Source organism: Apus apus, chromosome 8, assembly GCF_020740795.1.
Source record: "Apus apus isolate bApuApu2 chromosome 8, bApuApu2.pri.cur, whole genome shotgun sequence".
NCBI classification, from domain to species: Eukaryota; Metazoa; Chordata; class Aves; order Apodiformes; family Apodidae; genus Apus; species Apus apus.
Genome location: NC_067289.1, coordinates 4,355,050 through 4,376,260, shown reverse-complemented (window position 1 = coordinate 4,376,260; position 21,211 = coordinate 4,355,050). Strand labels below are relative to the sequence as shown.

The window sequence follows — 21,211 nt, the reverse complement described above, 5'->3', positions numbered from 1 at the left end:
TCTTCCTGTGAAACTGAGTTTTTGGAAAAGATCAGTAGTGTCTCCTCAGCTGCAATAACCATCTTCCATATACATGTTTCTTTCATAGCACTTATGCATGTGACACGAGTGCTGGAAGATGTAAATCAAAAGAGTATTCTCCTCAGCTGTCCCCGTCGCCTTGAAAGGGCTGTTTATTCCCTTGTAAACTGAGTGCACTCAGTGTATTGCTGACATGAAAATAATTAGGCTACTGTCTCTGCTTCTCAGTGTGTACCTCACTCCTTGCCAGTTCTCTCAGCTGAGGCTGCGAGAGATGATTCCAGCTGTGGTGATTTTTTCTTCAGCTTAGAGGTATAAAAAGTGACAGCAGGAACCAGATACCCGCTTCTTCCCTAGCTGGCAGTCTTGACACAAGAAAAAAACAGGAGTCCTATTTCAATTTGGCATCACTTTTGCCTCCATTTTTTTTGTGAAAGCAAAGGACTCCCAGGAGGTCAAGGTAAGTTCTGATGAGGGCAACTGCATAGAGGTAAATGTGCAAAAATCCATTTGCAAAACCCGACATTCATGTTGTATTTCTGTTATGGTTGTATTAGATGTGGAGATGATGTGTTTTATTCCCACACATGCTCCACAAATGAAGTATAAAAGAAAACGGCCAAGTTCCTAAGCAAATTATTGGGGGTGCTTTTCACTCTCTTACGAGGAAGGGCATTGCTGTAGGTCATCTAATTTACAGCTCTTTCAGTCATCATCTGCTCTTGAATTCAAAGCACAAAGTCTGGGGGTGAGAGCATTAATGATAGAGAGGTGAGAGCACTGATAACAGAATATAACAGTTAAACAGAGAGAAACAAAAGGGAAGCATGCAAGTCAGTTAACAGCATGACTTGGCAATGGCAACAGCCAGCCCTCAGACAGAGGATTCCAAGAATTATTATTATTACAGTGCACAAGTGCTAAGGAATTCAACTGAGCAAAAGGAAAGCATTTACTAGACTCAAAGAAAGAGAACTTGCTGTCATCACCTGCTTATGTGTATTTTAAGGATAATACAAATGCTAATACCTTGCACCATTTTTTAAATGTACCTGTGCTTTTTAGTGGGACAAGCATTATTTAGGTATGGGGCAGAGCTCAGTGCTATTGCACAGCAATGCAATATTCATGAAAGGCCTGTACATAGTCCTAAGCCCTTGAAAGAGCCAACAGATCTTTATGCAAGCTCTGGAGAAATGACTACTCTTGTGTGGTGCAGCTGCCTCAGGTGAGCAACAGTGAGTGTTAGAGCCACAATTTAAGTTGAGGCCAATGTTCTCTTGGAGTCAAAGTGAGTGCATGAACCCCTGTGCTCTGTGTTTCTCTAGGAAGAAGTCATCTTGGACAACATTTTCAAAACACTTCAAGATACATTGTCAAACCTTAAATCCAGGGTTTTTTTCTACTTAGCAATAGGCCCCTTATACACCTATACTAGGAGAAGGATCACTCTAGGGTTTCTGTTCATTCAATGGAGAGATAATGGCACCTTTAGTGACTAAAATCAAGATGGAGGAAGCACTCCCTGGAGAGGCCTTTCTGTCTTCTGGAGATTACAGAGGGAATCTAAAACAACTACATCACTGTTCCAGTGCCTAAATGAAGTGTCTGAAGTTTGTCAGGAAAAACTGGTACCATATGAATATTTGAAAAGTGCCTCTGAAAGTTAAGAACAAAGATAACGCACCTCCTTAGATTACTTATAAAACTGATTCCTAACTGCAGGCACCTAAGAACCTGGCAAATCTGAAGTTCTAGCTATACAAATGGGGACAGACTGAGGAAGCTTCCAGGAAATCTTATTACACGTTATAACTTGGCTGGCATAATTTAGGTTCCGTCAGCAGTGGAATGATTACATTACACTGACTGGCCTAGTGGCTGGCAAAGAAAAGGGCATCATGCAGGGACTGAGAAATGAAATGTACCCAGATTAGCGATTATCTTTATCGATACATTGAGTTTGAAGCCAAAAGCACACTCAGTTATTCCGAACTTCCACACACTGTGTCCCTTACGTGTTCAGCCATGTGTGAAGCATGTTTTCCTTCACTGTTACAGCCTATCTTCCAGAAAGACTTTGAATTTAAAACTTCAAGGAAAGACCAGTGAGAACAAGCAGTTAATGTCAATAATTACTATGCCACTGCATCAGAACCACCAATTAAATTACTTTCACTGCAATGCAAAAATTTCAACACCAATTCAAGAGCTTTCAGGTTCTGTCATGCCAGGAATTTTATTTAGAGGTAGGATATAATGATTTTAAAGCTTGATTTTGTTAGATAAAAGCACTTCAGAGCTCCAGAAAAGTTAGGACAGATGTATAGACGGTATGCTGATGTGTCTGTTGTAAATGCTGTGGAAGGAACATAAATAAATGTATATTTGGATTTACTATATGGAGGACCCTTTTTGGCTCCAAGGTGTTGCCAAATGCCAGCTGACAGGACCAAATCGCTGCTGAATATGAAGGCTTGGGATATAAACACACACACGTATGTTTTGTTTTGTTTTTTAATGCACTGGCCTAATGCTTTGAGTCAGCATAGATGCCTGTCAGTATGAACAGTCCCAGCAAAGTCAACGTCTGAAGTAGACACCTTTTATACATTGAATTAGAACTACTAGCTCTCAAACTGTCCTAATTCTGAGGAAACATGAACTCTCTTGATATGCCTTAAGCTGTATAAGAGCCTGTTCTGCAAGAATTTTTTCTCCTATGTATATTACACTAGGACTTGGTGGAGACCAAAACCCATTGTGTAGGGTTTTACAGAACATAGCCTAATGGATTCATGTCCCACACAGATCTTACCTTTTTCTAAAGGTCTGTAGCTTTTTCAGAGTTGAGACACACTTAATAAAGAATGTTGGAAATATTGCCTTATGTGTTATATCTTTGGATGAAATAATTTATTCGAAGACATAGATGTGGCTGAATGTTACTCCAGAGTTGAAAACCAGACAGTGCACCCAGGCAACTAGTGACAGGACAAGAGGGCATGCCCTGAAGCTGTACCACAGGACGTTTAGGTTGGATAATAGGAAGCAATTCCTCATGGAAAGGGTGATCAGACATTCCCACCTGGGAAGTGGTGGAGTCACCATCCCTGGAGGTGTTTAATAAGGAAAAACTGGATGGGGCACTTAGTCCCATGGTCTAGCTGATGTGGTGGTGTTAGATCATAGGTGATGATCTCAGAGGTCTTTTCCAGTCTCAATAATTCTGTGATTCTGCGAAATACACAGACATTTGGCAATAAAACTACCATGAAACCACACTCCCTGAAATTATTATACCTGCTTTTCTTGTTTGTATAGTTTTGGAAACAGCTTTGTGCTTTGCAGCCCACTTATCAGCCTGTTCAGAATAAGTAAACAGCACCTTATCTGGTGAGTTGGTCTGAGATGGGTTATATTAACCCTTTTTGTACCATGTCTGTTAAATGATAAATTATTGGAAGAAGGGCTGCCTCTTTGAGAACATGCAGAGCACAGACATGCCCAAGCCTCTGTAATTACTGTGATGGAAACAACAACAGAACTTTTCATTTCTGGTTGTTAGATAATGGGTCAAGTCATGTAAAGAGATTTTATTAGGCACTCAGAAGCCTTTTCTATATAGATGAGGTTTTCAGCAATTGATCCACATACTGCAAAAATCAGTTGCACATTGGCTCCATGCCTGGAGCTTGATTGTTCCCATGACTGGTTTCTGGTGACTGCTTTCTGCAAGGTACACAGAAATTATAAAGTAATTGTATCTTAAGGTTTTGTATATGCAAAGAATGTACAATATGGAGATCATTACGCTCTCTAGATTTTCCAAGTACTGCACAAAAAAGCATTATTTGTAGTATTTTTCACTACATTCTATCTAAGGGCTGTCACTTCCAGAGCTGGACAACACACGAGCACAGGGAAAACACCTTCAAATAGAAATCTTTACAATTTTCTTTTTGGTGGCATTTTCTAGCAACTGCAAAACCATCCAGACCTGACACAATAAGGAAACAAAAGGAGATAACACTTCTGCTCTGACTCAAATCCAGTGTGACTATCTTAGTAAAGTTTGGGCTGCCAGACCCTGTAGCACTCTTGGGCTACCACGTTAGTGGTGAGGGAGAGAAGGGATGTTCTTAGTTCAACCTAGGAATACACTTCCATCCTTTATAGCCTTTCTAGAAGAGAGAAACCTAGGGGCAGTCTGGAAGGGAACAACTCTGCATGCCAATCAGATTAATATATGGAACACTTCAGCTTTATACCCTATCTATAGTTTTGCTTGGTGTAGATTTTCCTGCATATTTCCTCAGGGCCCACCTCCTTCTACTACCTCTGCAAGTTTAATGCTGATGCTAGGTGCTCAGTTCTCTGTTCTTTCTCTTGCAGCCCACAGCCTAAAACGTTTCTGCTTCAATGTCTATGTATTTGCAAGATAAATATCCAGTCCCAGAAGGGTTGGAGTGGAGGTTTGAAAAGAATGAGAATTAAGTGAGAATGGTCATTCAGGAGACCTAATTACAACAGGGTAGATGGAAGGCATGCTTCTGAGGCACACTTCCACACTGGCCTTTGCCTTGTTCTAGCAGAAGATAATTTGCTTCTGGCTTGTCTTAGCAACAACAAATGGCACTATGCCATTTGTGCATAGTGCTGTGCAGCAGCCCTAATGCTGCAAGGCAGTCAGAGGATCGCAGTGGGAATACATAGCTTGGCAGATATAATTCTTAGCAAAGAATTCAGAGTACCTGTGTTTGGGTGTGTTGAATGTGCTGGCCCTCTTCCAGGACTTTTTCTGAAAAGTAGCTGTCAGATTTTCTGTTTTCACTCAAAAGAAAAGCAGAACACCTCAGGACTGTATAGCAGAGCTCAGCTGTAGAAATAAAACACTATCAGTCAAGAAGCTCTACCCGTATCCATAGCTCCTGCTGCTAAAAGGCATGCAGAGGCTTCTGGGAGAGGCAGAGCCTGTCCCTATAAAAATCAGGAATCAAACACAAATATGTCCTACACATTTCAGTGTAGCTAATACACAGTACAGTATCTCCCAAGGAACAATGGGTAGTCATCCTCCACTTTGTGACAAGGTGTTTTAATGCCTGACTGCTGGAAGAGAAGGGAAAGAATATGGGGCCTAATGCAAAACCTTCTGAAGACCTGATGATGTCCACTGATTTCAGAGTTTGTCAGGCTGGGTTTCAGAGGGCAGCCTCAATAGGCACTTGAAGAAAACACAGAGGAGGGTCTTCAGAGCAAGGTGAGGGAACTGACTTTTAACTTACCAGTTCCAGTGAACTTCAAGAATGAAATCAGGCAAAACAGATACCCCCTCATCAACAGTTCTTCTAAAGTCAACTGCCATAAGTCCAAATCTTTACTAACTTGCAGCATGTAACTGGGGCTTTCTTAGCTGGGTTCAGATGTAAAGATAGACTAGAATACAGATCAGGAGCTTTTATGGTGGTGGCCATTGGGCTACGCCAGTCTGATGAGGGAACACAAAGATATGGTGTCTTGGCAATGGGAGGTGTAGATCTGTTTCACCACATTGGCACAGACTTTCTAAGTGGCTGCCTAAGTCTTACTGTCCCTGTGCTTTATTTCCTTCAATGAAAATGGAGCATCACTACTCTTTGATCTCTCCCCTTGCCATGTCTTCCTTTTGGCTATGAGTGTAAATCCTCTACTTTGTGCATGTAGCACTGTCTTCAAATGCTAATGGAATAGTACAGCCAATCTAAAGGTGAAAGTCAGAGCCCAGATAATTCAGAGAAAACATTCCCACTGATGCTGCTTGGCTCTCAGGCTCACACACAGTTATTAGAGGAAAACCGACATGTGTCGTCAAGTTTTTTTTCTCTTCCTCTTCAGAATGGCTGCAATGAGACAGTAACTTTTCTGCGAGTTGCAAAGCCCATCCCTGATAATCCTGTGCTTTTCAAAACTGCCTACAAAGAAAAGTGAAACACAAACCTCTATTCCTGCTACCAGGCCACATCACTAACAGTGAAATGTCTTTTTAGTGGCGTGACCTCCTGGGTTCTCTGGCAAGCACGTGGCCTTTCTCCTGCCAGTTTGTTTTTAATTAGATCTGAACAATAGAAGCTGACAATGCAATCCTGAAGTCTCACCCAGAACATTCCTCAACCTTTGGCTGGACGTTTTGTCTGTCTGCTGTTCTCTTTGTACTCTGCAATCTGCAGCCTGGAGAGCTACATTTGCTTCACACCAGGAGGCTGCAGACAGCATCTTATTTGCCAGTTCCTACAGGACCCATGGATGTATCTTATCAGGTCCCATGGACCTGGGCATCTTCAGGATCCTTAGATGGTCTCAAACCTGATCTGCTTCTACCATGAGTTGTTCTTCACTGTCCCAGTCTTTGCTTTTGCCTTCTATGACTTGGGTGGTATGGCCTGAGCACTTGTCAGTGAAGACTGAGAGGAAAATGTCATTGAGTACATCCACCTTCTTCGTATCCTGGGTAACTAGGTCTCCCATTTCCTTCCAGAGAGGGTCCACATATTCCCTAGTCTTCCTTTTATCACTGACATACCTGTAGAAGCCTTTCTTGTTGCCTTTGATGTCCCCGGTCAGATGTAATTCTATCATGGCCTTCCTAACCTGCTCCCTGGCTGCTCTGTATTTCTCACAGGCTGCCTGTCCTTGCTTCCACCCTCTGCAGGCTTCCCTTTTATGTCTGAGTTTGTCCAGCAGCTCCTTGTTCACCCATGCAGGCCTCCTGGTGTTTTTGCCTGACTTCCTCTTTGTTGGGATGCATTGTTCCTGAGCTTAGAGGAGGTGATCCTTGACTATTAACCAGCTTTCTTGGGCATCTCTGCCCTTCAGGGCTTTACCCCACAGTACTGTACCAAGCAGGCCCCTGAAGAGGCCAAAGTCTGCTCTCCAAAAGGTCAGAGCTGTGAGCTTGCTGTGTGTCCTCCTTGCTGCCCTAAGGATCTTGAACTGCAACATTTCATGGCTACTGCAGCCAAGGCTGCCCACGAGCTTCACATTCCCCACCAGCCCCTCCTTGTTGGTGAGAACAAGGTCCAGCATAGCACCTCTCCCTGTTGACTCCTGTCACTTGGAGAAAGATATAGTCAACAAAGTATGACATGGTCCCAAACAGCTGCTAAACAAAATGTTGATGTTCTGTGTCCACAGAGGTAATTAATTCAGGAAACACCATGACAGTTTGTCAGCGAGTTTTAAAATGGTTTAAACCAAATCTGACTACTAAAGTTGTATATAAACCCTGACAGACAACATTTTGAACACATGCCAAAAAGGCAGCTGTCCCCTATTGACTTCTCACCAAGGACAGGATCTGCTGAGGCTCCCAAATCCTCATCTTTTTGTTCCAGAAGAAAACTGCTTCCCCTCATCCCAGTCTGAAGACTGTTTTACCTTCTACCTCTAACCCAATACCTCCAACTTTCTGAAAATACTTTTTAAAAAATGAAAGATTAACAGTTTTAGCCTCAGAGAAAGGACTCCTACATAAACATAATTTGTCCTACACAAATCTCATTTACTGGTTGTTTCTGAAACCAGCAGTTCTATTCACAGATGGATGATCTCTCTTTATCCCTCCTGTTTTTCCTTCACCACTTTTATGGTACTTCAAAGATCCATAAAAGCACAGACCACACTACAGCCATGAACTACACTCTCACAGGCTTTCTATGTTATTTCCTCCTAGAATTGCTATTGTGCTCAAGAAGAGAGACTAGATGGGTAAGAGAATGTCTAGGAGCTTGTTGTCAGACTAAATGAAATAGTAACTATGAGGAATGCTGTATTGTCCAGTCTTAAAATGAGATCGGCTGTAGCAAACCATAAATTATTATTTTTTTCTCTTTTTACCTACTGTGATGATAGAAGTCATCTTCCCTTCTACGTTACCAGGATGAGCCTGGGAAAAGTTCTAATAGGGGAAATACTACATCTCTGTAGGAGGTTTTCCCCATTTAAAACTGTAACAATCTCATATATTTTGGGTTGCAAATGTAAGGCACAATCTAAGTTGAGAAGATAATTAACTAGTGACACAGTGCACTCTCCATCAGTTCAGATTTTGCAGTATGTGGGCAGCACTGACCCAAACAGAGGTTAGAGCTGTCATGCAAGAATCACGGTGATGCAGTTTCTGTTTGTTTTATCTGAGAGGTCACACACCAGCTGGCATTTTCTGGCCTGGAATACTTGTGTGACTGCTTGAACAAAGCGACTGTCATTCTCAGTTGCACTTCCATGGCATAAGAAAATATCCCTTTTATAATCATAAATCAGAAAAAAGAAGAAAGTCTGCGTGTCTCACTGTGATAGAGCTGACCTGTGCACAAGGGGATGCATTTAAAATACTGAGAACCTGTGTCTTGGGGCAGGACGCCATTAATCACAAGAGGGCCGGTGTCCCACACCGCACCTCCCGGTGGTGCCAGCAGGAACAGGGGTGTTCCCGCCAAACGCCCCGCAGAAAGCACCGCAGGTCCCGCCAGGCCGCAGCCAGGCCCGGGGCGGCGCGGCGGGCTGACGTCAGGGCGGGGCTGGGGCTGCGGCCGGCGGAGCGGGGCTGCGGGGCTGCGGCGGGACCGGCGGCGGCAGGTAGCGGCGGTGGCCCCGGCACGGCCCGGGCACGGCGGCGGGGGGCGGCGGGGGGCACGGCTCTGCGCGGGGCCGCTGCGGCAGGGGCGCGAAGGCCAGCGGCGCCGCGGAGCAGGCCGGGGTCGGCGCGGCCGGCAGGCCCAAAACTGCCGGGCCTGGAAGCGGGTTCCCGGGGGAGCGCTGCGGGGTCCCTTCTGTTGTCCCGACCGGGTACGCGGAGGGTGGGACGGAGCTTGTAGGGCAGGGCCGGCGACCACTGCGAGCGGCCCGGGGGGCGGGAAGCCGGGGTGCCGGTTGCGCTGGCCTGGCCGAGCTGTCAGCCCTCCCTGCGCCTGCCGCCGCGGCGCGGCCCAGGCAGCGAGCCCGGGCTGGGGCCAGCGCGGCCCGGGAGGCCTGTCGGGTGCAGCCGTCCCCGGTGGGGCAGGCAGAGGTGGGATGCGTCTTCAAAGAGCCTGTTCCTGAACACTGACTCCCTCACCTGCGGGCAGGTTTTGAACAGAGCCACAGCTCTCGGCAGAACTAAGCACTGGCTAGTAAGAAAAACGCCTGCGTGTAGCCAGTCGCTGAGTCAGGAAGTTCCAAAAATAGAAAATTCACCTTTTTGAAGTGGGGGGAGGGGGCAAATGGGGTTACATTTGAGCACCCTTCTGAGCTTTGTGCAGTTCTCTACCCAAAGTCTTGGGAATAAAGTATTGGTGAGGTGTCACTGGCACAGCTGGTCACCTTGGACTCAGCTCAGTACTTTGGTCTGTGACTATGTCCCTTCCATCTACATGGGCTGCAGAGTCGGGTCCATTGCCAGTTTGACTGCATTAATCAAAATTCCTCTAGGAATTATAAGCTGCAGGTAGAAACACGATCTGTTTTGAAGTTTGCTTTTCCTGCCAGCCAGCTGGGGTTGAGAACTGTAAGTGTACTGGAACAGACTGCTGGATATTATATTTGCATATTATTTGGTATTATATATTCCGTGCAAAAAAAGGAAAACTGCTGTTCCAGGGAGCAGGAAGGAATAGCCCCATCCCTTTACTGCATTTAGTCTTAGCTTGTATTCAGCTACTACTTTTTAGATTTCAACTTCTATTGAGGTTGGAGATAAATTAACTGTTTTTTCTTTAGGTAAATCCCATTTTCCATGTTTGGTTGCACTGAACTAAACAAGCAAATAATACTCAGCTACAAATGATCTTGTCAGGCTACCTTTTAGCACTGGAAATACACTTTTAAACATAATGTGGATTGATTGTGAACGTTGTATAGGACTTCAAGTGAGTGCTTGTGCTTAAAAAAGAGAAGAGAATATCTAACTACTTTTGCTAACAAATTGTTCTGTGTGATTCCTTGTTCTATATCCAGAGCTAAAAGTTTGGGGCACTTAAATGCTGTGTTGGGAAAATGCAGTTGTTGCATCTGAGATAACACACAAGGTGCCATACAGCTGCTGAAGCTTCTTGCTGTTGTAGCCCTAGATAGCTGTGAGACATTCTGTAACGTCAGACTTCGATTGTGAGCCTGTAATCACAGGCAAATCTTAATTTACCAAGATAAATGTTTTCTTCATTTCTTCCCCTTTGTATGTCTAAGTTAAATCTAATTATGCTGTTGTGTAACAGGGTAGGTTTAAAGGCAGCAACAAACATTCCATGGCCTAATCTAGCACTTGCAACAGACTGGAAGTTCACGCAAGTTCTTTACTGGCTCTTAGAAAAGGCCTCTGGAAATAAATAGCAATTTCAGCTTAGTGGGCAAACTGAAAGACATAGAAGCACCACTGGAGAGACCCATTCCTCTGAAAACAAAGACCAAGAAGACTATTTCCTTGTAAAGGAGAATCTAGGGAGAGGTGAGCATATACTGGTGGTGGGAGAAAAAGGCTCAGGTCCTTTATACTGCTTTCTTACTTTAGAAGAATAAATTGGCCTCTATTTCTGAAGCTCTCTGTAGATAAGGTGATACCAGCATGCTTAGACCTCAGAGTGGGACTGGGTGACCATGGTAAAAGCAGGACAGGAGTCTGACACTCCTTTTCACTGTGCTATCAGCTAAATGTTTTCTCAGCAAGCTGGTACAAAAGCCAAGAGTAAGAGGTTTATCTTGAAGTTTAAACTTTACCCCAGGTGGTTCTCGCCATCACACCCCACCCTGTGCTGGATATGGCATTCCTTAAATAGGAAATGCTGCTGGCTATAGTCTTTACTTGTGTATTACAGTATTTGCCCAGTACTGTGAAGAGGACACAGTTACAAGCAATATCCAATAGATGGTATATGTACATCTATCAGAAAATAAGTAGATGCTTACTAACTTTATTCTACTAGAAGACAACAAAACTCTTCCTCCCTCTTCTCCCAGCTTTAAATACATTGCTTGTCTGGGGGGAGTTCCTCTGTCTATCAAATCTACTATGCCACCTTCCCCCCCTTATGCTGCTACAAGTAGAATGTTATCAGGTAGGTTTAAATATCTGTCTCCTATATTGGCTTACAAGCCCCAAAAATAATTTCTAAAAAAGGCAGCCTTCTCAAGGAAGGCTTAAAATGCTTCTTTCTGTTCTTGCTTTTCTAGTTCACTTGCATCCAGATAGTTGTGTTTTTATTAATCCGTTTTAGAACAATAATCAGAAGACTATAAAGCTATAAAATAACTCATCTTCCAATATATCCTATACTTGATTTATTGTCTTTTGCATGCTCGTAAACCAGAGTGAACTGGCCGAGTGCTTAATGTCATGTGTGATAACTTGAAATTAATGCAGGGTCCTTCCCATGCCATTTCAAGCTTCATTTAAAAGTCAAGGAGAAAAAAGAATCTCACTATATGGGCTTAGCTTTTACTTATTTCAATTCTTCTTGGTGGGAGCTAGAGACAATTTGGGAGAAATACAAAGCATAAAACCAGTTTTATCCTTTCTGTTTAAGATGACACTGTCTCAGATTCTGTTTTGGCTGGAGTTTGAGCCAGTCAATATAAAAAACAGAAGAGGAAGTACAGGAAAAAAGGAACATAGGGAAGAAGTGAGGGTGCTTAGTAATTTGAGACTGCAGCATACAGGAAGCAGATGTAGGTCAGGTGAAAAACTTTGAAAGGAACTGGTGGTGAGTCAGGAAGCAATTGCTCCAGTGTTGCAAATGTGGTAGCTGTAAGCTTGTGCATTTTCCAGTTAAACTTAAAATTTTAACTCTCTGATAGTCATGTTGGATTGCTACAATTGCTAATCTTTTCCATTTGTTAGGTCCTAGAATACTAGTTGTACCTTACTGAATATCTCCAGGTGAGAGCTGCTCTGTCTCTGCAATACTAGCTGGGTACATACAGCTATCATGATATTATACCAAGATGCCTCTTTCGAATGTATTATTGTGAAATACTCAAGACTGGTTCTCTCCCCCTTGCCTTCCTCTTCTGTCCAATAGACAAAGCAACAATGGCATTTGTGAAGAGCGGATGGCTGCTCCGGCAAAGTAAGTCATGGGCTTTTTACCTCCTTCTTATTGTCATGGTTGTTTTTTGTCATGGTTGTTTTTTGTTGTGGGTTTTTTGTTTTTTCTTTAACCTTTATGACATTTCAAAAAATGACCTGTCATGACAGCATTTCCATGTGAGCCTTCGGTATACCAGTGGGAAACAGGATACACCGTATCTGAGGTGTCCGACTGGCATTCAGCTTCAGATGCTGTTCTGTAATTAGTGCTGTATAAGTGGAGACTTGGAAACTTCACCTGACATCTTAACTTAATGTCTTAAATTAGTCATGCTCTCTGTTGTTGCAGCAACTTCGAACTATGCCAGGTTATACACTTAAAATAAACTCAGTTGTGACTTTGAGTACTAGATAAATTATGGAACCCAATTCTGCAATGTTCTGAACTGGAGATGATGTAGAACAGGAGTTTGCTTGGCCCCTCACACTGTCTGGGGCCACTGTGAAGGACTGCCTATTTTATTTTTTTAACTGTAGGACACAAGTACTTCCTAATATGTGCCCTCAAAAGTGACTGTCTGATTTTTAAGGTACTATTCTACGGCGCTGGAAGAAGAACTGGTTTGACCTGTGGTCTGATGGCCGCTTAATATTCTATGATGATCAAAACCGCCACGATTTAGAAGATAAAATCCACATGCGAATCCACTGCATCAACCTCAGAGTGGGGAACGAATGTCGAGGTAATAAGGAAGGCTTCAGGATATGTGTATTCAGAGATGCTTTACAACTTCAGTCCTTGCCCACCATGCCATGTACAACACTACTGAAGAAGTAAATATGTCTAAGAAATGTGCTGGTTATTTCCTTCTGTAATTTGTTTTGACACCATGGAAAACATCTGCAACTGGCATTTCATACCTTGTCTATTTTTTCTGACTCAGATTTCCAGCCTCCAGAGGGGAAGCAAAGAGACTGTTTACTGCAGATTGTTTGCCGTGATGGGAAGACAGTCAACCTCTGTGCAGAGAGTGCAGATGACTGCCTGTAAGTGTGCCAGAAAATATTGGGTTTGTTGCCCCTTTCTCTTTTTTGTTTCTTTTTCTGTCCCTCCCTAATTATTTCCCTTCCTTCAGACTTTCAGGGACGCATTTTAAGGAAGTTTTCAAGCAAGTAAAAGCAGGCTTTAGGTGACAAAACCCACAGTTCTTCTATAAGTTGTTTAGCTCATGCAAACTAACTACAAGTTATATCACTGAAAATAGTTAAGAGGGAGGAGGAGCAAAAGAATCTTATTAATATATTAACACAGTACTTGCTGAACTGATTTTTAAAAATTTTCCCATTCTTCAAGTAGTACACAACTCTGCATAGCCAACCGTGCTTTTTTCATACCCCATAAAAAAAATTTGGCATTAATTTTTACCAGTGTTCCACTAAACAACGTGGGTTTTTTTTCAGGGCATGGAAGATTGCTCTCCAGGATGCCAGAACAAATACAGTAAGTGTACCTAGTATCTAATAAGTACCTAGACTTCATACCGGTAGTAGCTGGATGTCTAAAGGTTAGACTTTCTTTAGGGTTATTAAATTTTAATCCTTGCACTATTCTAACTGGCTGGCTGTAGGAAGAGGTGATAACTGCTACCTTTCCATGGTGTTTAGGGCTACGTGGGATCTGACGTGATGTATGATGAGACAGCCATTTCCTCAGCCCCTCCACCCTATACAGCTTATGCCACACCATCACCTGAGGTAAGAGTTGCAGTCAGGAAGCATTAAAATAAGTGAGGCAGCAGAAGCAGCCATGCTTCAGGCACTCAAACTGTACGCCCAAAGTGCTGTGTTTCCAGCTTTAAGATTTGTACAAAGGGAGTTAGAATAAGGCACTACCAATCTATTGTCACTCCTATTTGAGATGAATTTTCTTTGAAAGGGAGGAGGCAGATTTGGTTGGGAGGTATATAAAGAAATGGCTGCTCAGTGAATGTTGAAAATAAGCCTTCTTAAGAGACAGGGCAGAAATTGTTTGTATAATCTTGGAAAATATTTGCCATACAGCTTTTAACAAAAGGAGGTGTGACTGTACTTTCACATAGTGTAAGCACTGGAAGGATATAAAATCAGGAGTTTTAAAACTAGGATTTAATGACTGGAGCTGTCACTTGTAGCACAAGGATTTTCTTGTATCCAGGGTGTCGTAGTGACACAGTGACTCCAGGACCTGATGCGTAGTTCTTCTGCAGTGGAGAAGGAGCAGCGCTGTGGCTGAACAATTATACATTAGGGATTTCTGGATGTTCTGACTGACATGCAGTGATACACAAATGTATGGGGTAGTATTACTTGTTGCACTGTAGGTGCTCTGTTCCAGCCCCTTGCTCTTAGAAATAGTTGTTAAAAACTAGCTGTGGTACTGGGAGCTGTAGGGCTAGCAGCAGGCCTCCTCTTCTGGAGAACAAAGTTGCTTCTAAAACACATGGCTACAGAGTATTTGTCCTGAATCTGACATTTACTTGCAATGTGCTAAAGGAAAGTAGGGTGGAGATTCTTGGGATCAGCTACTACCTGTCTGGCACTTTTGAGCTCTCCCAGAGAGCTGCTGTTGGCATGAGAGCAGAGAATCTGGTAAAGCTGCCTGATTATCCAGGCCCTGTCTTTGCCATTCACCATCCAGGATGGTTGGAGAGTGAATGCTACTCTGGACCACTACATTTTTTTCAGGCAGCTGTTCTGTATCCTTTTGAGGGAGTAAATAGGCAATATCAATACAGACTGGATATTTGAGTGAAACTTTGAGTGCATTAGAGATGAGGGAGAATTGAACAAAGTGCATAATCAGATACACAGCAAAGAATCCTTTTGTAATGGAGATATTTGTTTTCATCAGGTTTATGGCTATGGCTACGATCAGTACAATGGTCCATATCCCCCTGCTGGTCCTCAAGTCTTCTATGCTTCCAATGGACAAGCTTATGCTGTTCCCTATCAGTATCCATACCAAGGTAATCAGTAGCAACCAAAGCCTTCACCTTCCTATTGAAGTTATTTGAGTGAGCCTTTCTGTCATTAATTCTATCAAGCACCATCTTTTACCACCCACCAGTCCTGCACAACAAAGTGACAGAAAAAAACTAACTTGGAACTGGAAACAAGTCCGCTTACCCTTTCACAACAAAGCGACTGCAGTGAAATTTCCCAGTGTGATCCCAGCATATTTAAATTACTTAATAAACTGTTTCTGATGCGCACAACTCTCTTAACTACAGTAGTCACCATATTTTATAAAGAAAGGTAGAGCAGCCAGAACAAGACTGATTCAGTGCTCCATGCTGGGCATAGATGGAGCTTTATTTCAATGCTGATGTTCAGCTATGACCTCAGAATTAAATGCAAGTTTCAAAGGTTCAACTCCTAAAGCACGTTGTAACTGGTTCCTTCCCTATATGGTGGAATTGCTGTAAGGTCCTACATTCAGCCCTACATTCATTCTATTACTCTGTTTCAGTTTGTGTAGCTTTCAATCCCAATAAAAGTGGAAAGAGAGTAAAATTTTAGGGTGTGCTTTTAAGCCTACTCACTTCAATTTAGGATTAGCTTTGCACAGAAAGCTTCAGTCCTACAGAACTGCGGCTTTAGAGTAGTATGGGTAACATAAATCAGAAGACTAACTTAAAATAGCCTAATTGTTTATGATCTGGCTGTGTAAACAAAAATCTTTATACAGAAATTTTTCAGTTTTGAGGGAGAATTTTTTTTCCATTTGAGATTTGTCAGGTTATTTCCTTTGCCTTTTCTATTTTTTGCTATAAGGGATGTACATCAGTCTGAAGCTTTTAAAGCTTTCCTCATCTAAGTTAGTGAAGCCTTAGGATAAGATTAAAAGTACAGGCATGTTTTGAAATTGCAATTGTATTAACATATAAATTTCTTTTACCCTGCTCCTAACAATCTCTTTGTTATCTAGGACCTTATGGCCAACCCCCTGCAAACCATGTCATCATTCGAGAGCGCTACCGTGACAGCGATGGAGACCTTGCCCTGGGCATGCTTGCTGGAGCAGCAACTGGAATGGCTTTGGGATCATTATTCTGGGTCTTCTAGATTACCCGTTCCTTATCTTTGTAGTTCCAAAAACCTTTATTGTGTGCAATAATATATTGGCAATGTTGTTTACTGTTAAACTCTAAGAAATGCAATAGTTACTTTTCAGTAGTGACATCTTTATAACTGATTCTTAACTGCCCTAAGGAGAATTTAAAGGCACCGTGAAGTGGTTGGAAATGGCATGTGCTGCTCTTGAAGTCTGTTCTGATGTTTGGAGTTCTAAGGATCGCTACGAGCACCAATGTAACAAGACAGCAGTCACTAGCTTTATGAACAGACCATTATTGTAAACACCACAGAAAGAATCTTTTGGGGGGGGCTCTAAAATTGGGTCTAAATAGGGGGTTTACAGGAGCCCTGTAAACCCTGCATTAATATATATGTGCCACTGGCTTCTAAACATTCCCTGGGCAAACCTGTAGCTCAGCAGAAATTCCTTGGCATTAGATAGTCTGCCATGCTTGAGGACTTTTTTGTTTTCAAACTTGCCTGGAGATGTTAGTGTATTTTCTTGGATGGAGTCCTGTATCTATCTGTCTGTCAGACCATCCAGGTGAACTTGTCTTTGAGAACATATAACCAAACTGCAAAGAGAGGTGGCAGCACTCCTCAGTTCTTTTGTCCTCCCAGAAATGTGAATGACAGTGGCAGTGAAGACCAATGTTTGTTGTTCCATCTTCCTCTTTCTGAATGACTCTGGTCAGATGGAAGTAATGGATCTTTAGCTTTCCAAGTGGTCTTCCTTGTCCGTAGAACAGTCACCTCGGACACTGTACGAACTGCATTGCTGAGGAAGAGGCCATTGCCTAGCATCTCTGATCAGTACTGGTATTGCTCTGGAGAGTCTGCAGGAGGAGAACTAACTTGAATGGTCCTTGCCCTGTTGGACCTACCAGAAGCCCTCTGCAGGCAGTAATAGTCAAGAAGGGGAGACAAAGAGCACAAGTAGACCTTGCACACAGACACTTTGGTGTCAGCTGCCTTGCTATGGCTAGGAGAGAATGTCTACCACTTAGCCTCCAAGGTTTCCTAAACTAGTTTAGAGCACAGCTGAGCCTGGGTTTGTTCTGTGCACACTCCCTCCTCACAATCAGCAGGTTTCTTCCCTTCATGACTTGTTAAGGAAAACACTCCAAGGAACCTGTCTGTCTCTGCTTGTATCTCTGGTTCCTTACAGAATGTGCTCCTGCAGGTTGCTGTGCTATGGACTGTAACCTGGAGTGCAACCATTCCGTGTGTTATGCCTCCAATTACCTTATCCTGTTATAATCCATGCTGAGCCATGCTTGGCAGGGGAAAGAAAGGTCCGAAGAAATGCACGTGCTTTCTTATTCAGGTAAAAGAGGCAGGGTGCCTAAGTTGAGTTCTTTATAGTAAGAGGACTTATTTTTGTACTTCCACTTTCAGCTTCCTGTATTTCATGCTGGTTTATTATGTTAAGTCTTTCTTATGCTTTCATTCAGAAGTAGGTTAATTTCCTTAAGGTTCATGGGGTGTCAGGTATGTCGGGGAAGATGAAAATAGATGAGAAATCACACCTATATACATTTAGATCAAGCCCCAACCTTTTTCATGTAATCCTAAAGCTGTCTTGGCTCTATCCTACAGATTTAAGCAGTACAGGTCTGGACAAGTTTGGGTAGCAGCCAGGGGAAGCACTAAATTTTCCATGACTCTTAGGACCACTCAACAAACTGAATTCATCAGAAGTAAACAGCTGTAACCTTGGCTGCATTACTAAGAGTGGGCCTATTGCAGGGAATGTAAACTTATTTCAATAAACACTGGCTTGGAGCCGTACACCAGTGTGTATGCATGTCCTTTCAGGGATCAATACAAGCTGTGTATATTCTGCCAGTGCTATGTACTGAAAGGACCTGGAGGTTCAAAAGAGGACTGAAGCAAAAGTTTCCTCTTGCTAGTCGAAACCAAAAGAAATGGGAGTACAGTACTTTTCTGTTCTTTTAGAAGCCTGGTACCCTTGAGGTCAGGAAGAGATGTTGACTTTCTGGAACTTAAGTGAAATATTTCTACCCTTTTTAAGCCTTGAGATAACCCTGAAGCTGATCACAAGTCTACACTGCTCTTTAGTTTACACTTTGCAATATAACTAGTTCTGCAGAATGCCTCCATCTCCTCTTCTCCCTGTGTGATAATTAGCTTGTAAGAGGTGGGGAAGAATAAAACAATTTAACATCATTGTGATTTCTTTTAAATTTCATAATTGTGAAATAATAGCACAAAGTGAATCAGCTAGTAATTTAAGTTCAAGAATTTTAGTGTGTGTGTGGGTTTTTTGGTTTTTTACTTTTTGCAAGAGCTGTTGAACACAGCAGGGGAACATGTTTCTTGTATTTTCAGGAGCTAACTGTATCTAGGTCCTTAGTTTCTTCAAGTGAAGTATACAAGATAAAAACTGCTGATTGCAAAACATTGCTAGGTTGAATTAAATGCAAGAAATCATATTTTTAGACGTTCACATTTAAGTTAAGTCTTCATTTAAAAAGTAACCTTACCCCTTCTCAAGGGAAAAAAAAAATAATAAATGAAGCTGAAGATTCTAGTTCTCTCTTGGTAACAGTATGCTGCTTTTAAAAAGAAACATGAGCTACTTTTCTCTCCTGGTAGCATAGGCATTTAGAAGTTAGAAAGAAAATGTATAAAACTGTACTAGAGCATAAAATCAAGAGAGAAGTTATCTTCTTGCAGGTGCTTGTAGCCTTTCTGATCTCACTGCAGAAACAGAAGTGGAAATGTCTTGGTGCACAAAGCAGCAGCATGGGGATAGCCATTTGAATTCACTGGTTGCTAAAGCTCCTAGACTTGTTTCCTGAAGACATGACTGTACCTCCTGTTACTCAGGAGCAGAGTGGAGGCTTGGTCACATGTATAGTAATGTCAGGCTGGATACACAGTCAAGACTCAATAGCCTTTCTCTGACCAGTGCAGTACTTCTGCAGTTTGTGTAGGTGCATGTTGGTGTGAGCTGAAGGAGCAGGGCCAGAGTGGATTTCAGGGCTTGGAGGGACTGCCATGCCAGCACCTGCAGAGAGGTGATACCACAGTGATGGGAAGAGGCAGTGGGTGCAGCTGCATCATTTTCAAAACAGATTCAAATAATAGTCCTAAAGAGGGGTTTGTTTCTCAGCAGTGCTATTTGTGATGCAGGGATTCCAGTTATACCTGAAGAGCACCCAAGCACATGCTTTCCTACTGGGGCCCAATACATGACCTCTCTAATGCTATGGGAGGTCCACAGCCACTACAGTGTCAATGTTTTTGCAGTGTACGTTATTATCAGTTATTGTATATTCATTCAGAATTAAATGGCAGTGCTTACAGATATGCTCATCTGTGACCAGTTACTTTCAGAATCTCAGGGACAGCTGGACAGAGCCAGGCATCCAGAGAGCGGGGTGGAAAAGCTCAGCCTTCTGGTAAATCCCACATTAAAAAAGAGGTGAACCATAGCCCCCTCCCAAATTCTTAGTTACAGGTAAAAACACAGCTGTTGGCTTCTTTTGCTTGGAATGTGGGGGCTAGGGAGCCTGCCTCTTCTAGTGAGTAGGTAAAGGGTTATCAACTAGAGGAGAGGAGGTGGGAAGTACTTCTGTATAAAGCAACAGCTGACTTCTGGCAAAGACACATCTTTTCTAATGCTGAAGCATGTTCTGAGCTGTGTCTAGATGGAGCTAAAATGTCACACAAAACTGGCTTCATTTTGTTTGCTCTCCAGTGAAGATTCAGTACGTGATAGAACCAGCTAAGTAAGCCGAGTAAAGCAGAAATCTGTAATTCCTCAAATGCGTGTATGGCTTTTCCTCCTCATGATATGACTAAGATGTATATGTGTAAATCATGGAGGGGTAGGATGCAGCAAATGTCTTCCCACCCCAATCCTTCATGGTTTTGTGCATGCTCTGTCTTAACTGCTGTTTTATTATGTCCTCATTCTCATTATTGATTTATAGCAAAATACTGTTAGCAATAAAATTCAAATTTATGTTTACTTGCTTTGTCTTTACATCTTTACTAGCCTTCTTTCAACATTCCTCAGTTAGTCTGCAGATGGCTGTATGCTTTTCAAATGTGGTCAGCTTACATATTTCCTTTGCAAGGGAATAGTGCCATGATAAATTCTGTGCACCTCCAGTCTTTCCTAAGGAATTACAAGGCTGACTTGACTTGGTAGAAAAATTAACTAAGACCAGTTAGAGCTTAGGCTGACATACCTCAGCCATCTCAGTAACCATTTAATAAAGATGATGTAATCAGTAAAGTAACTCCACACTAACACCGCTATACCAAGATTAGAATTAAAGTCTATTTCCTTTTTAATGGAGTTGAAGGCTTTGACTCAGAAATGCTTAATCTTGGATATATGCAACATCTGATCGAGATTTACTATTTGACATTGTGTTACCAAATCAACAGATTTGTACTGTTTAGTATTACAGTAAGCAGCTTGGGGCACAGATGTTGCTCTGGGCAAAATGCTACTGGTTGCTGAATTTGTGTTTCCTGTTAATTCCCCCAGTGGAGCTGGGTACAAACAATAAGTTTACTTAGACAAAGATCTTGAATGCCCACAACTAGCTCCACCACCTAAAGGCAGACTGTCTTGTACATTTGCTGGGAATTAAACTATTTGTCAGAAAGGCCACAGTACATTTTGTAAACATTTTGTAAATCCTTGCTTTATGCACATTTTGCATTTTACTATTGAGGGGTAGAGAGTTTTTTTAGCCACTGATCTGCCGGAGGAATGAAAACAAAACTGCTATTTCAACCAGTCAGTTAATGTGGGAGTGCATGTCGCCCATCTCTCCAACATGCTTTGCTGGCTATGCTTATTTTATCAGTCTTCAGTTCCATATGACGGATTTACTAGGCTAAGGAGACCATTATGTACACTTAACCCTGCCCACCAGAGAGCCCACCTTTGCTGAAATTTCTGCACCAGAACAAGTTAGGGAACTAAATTTGCTGCGCAAGGCTTAGCAGCTCCATACCTTGCTGAACTGCCATGCTTCTGAACTGGCAATA

The 21,211-nt window shown here is 42.5% G+C and overlaps 2 protein-coding genes across 3 annotated transcripts in view; one reads left to right on the top strand and one right to left on the bottom strand.

The window, feature by feature from the left end:
* Nucleotides 1-21,211, bottom strand: part of FAM168B (family with sequence similarity 168 member B) — a 67,992-nt gene that overhangs the window by 34,143 nt on the left and 12,638 nt on the right. The gene's annotated exons all lie outside the window — the stretch shown is intronic.
* PLEKHB2 (pleckstrin homology domain containing B2) lies at nucleotides 8,534-20,174 on the top strand. Of its 2 annotated transcripts, none has more exons than XM_051626530.1 (8): nucleotides 8,534-8,637; nucleotides 12,051-12,098; nucleotides 12,649-12,801; nucleotides 13,003-13,105; nucleotides 13,520-13,559; nucleotides 13,724-13,813; nucleotides 14,949-15,063; nucleotides 16,026-20,174. In XM_051626530.1, exons 2-8 carry the CDS (start codon nucleotides 12,062-12,064, stop codon nucleotides 16,160-16,162), a joined length of 675 nt encoding a protein of 224 aa, XP_051482490.1. In that variant the 5' UTR covers nucleotides 8,534-8,637; nucleotides 12,051-12,061; the 3' UTR covers nucleotides 16,163-20,174. The 2 variants fall into 2 exon arrangements, with proteins under 2 accessions (XP_051482490.1, XP_051482491.1); XM_051626531.1 differs by lacking the exon at nucleotides 8,534-8,637 and adding an exon at nucleotides 10,251-10,480.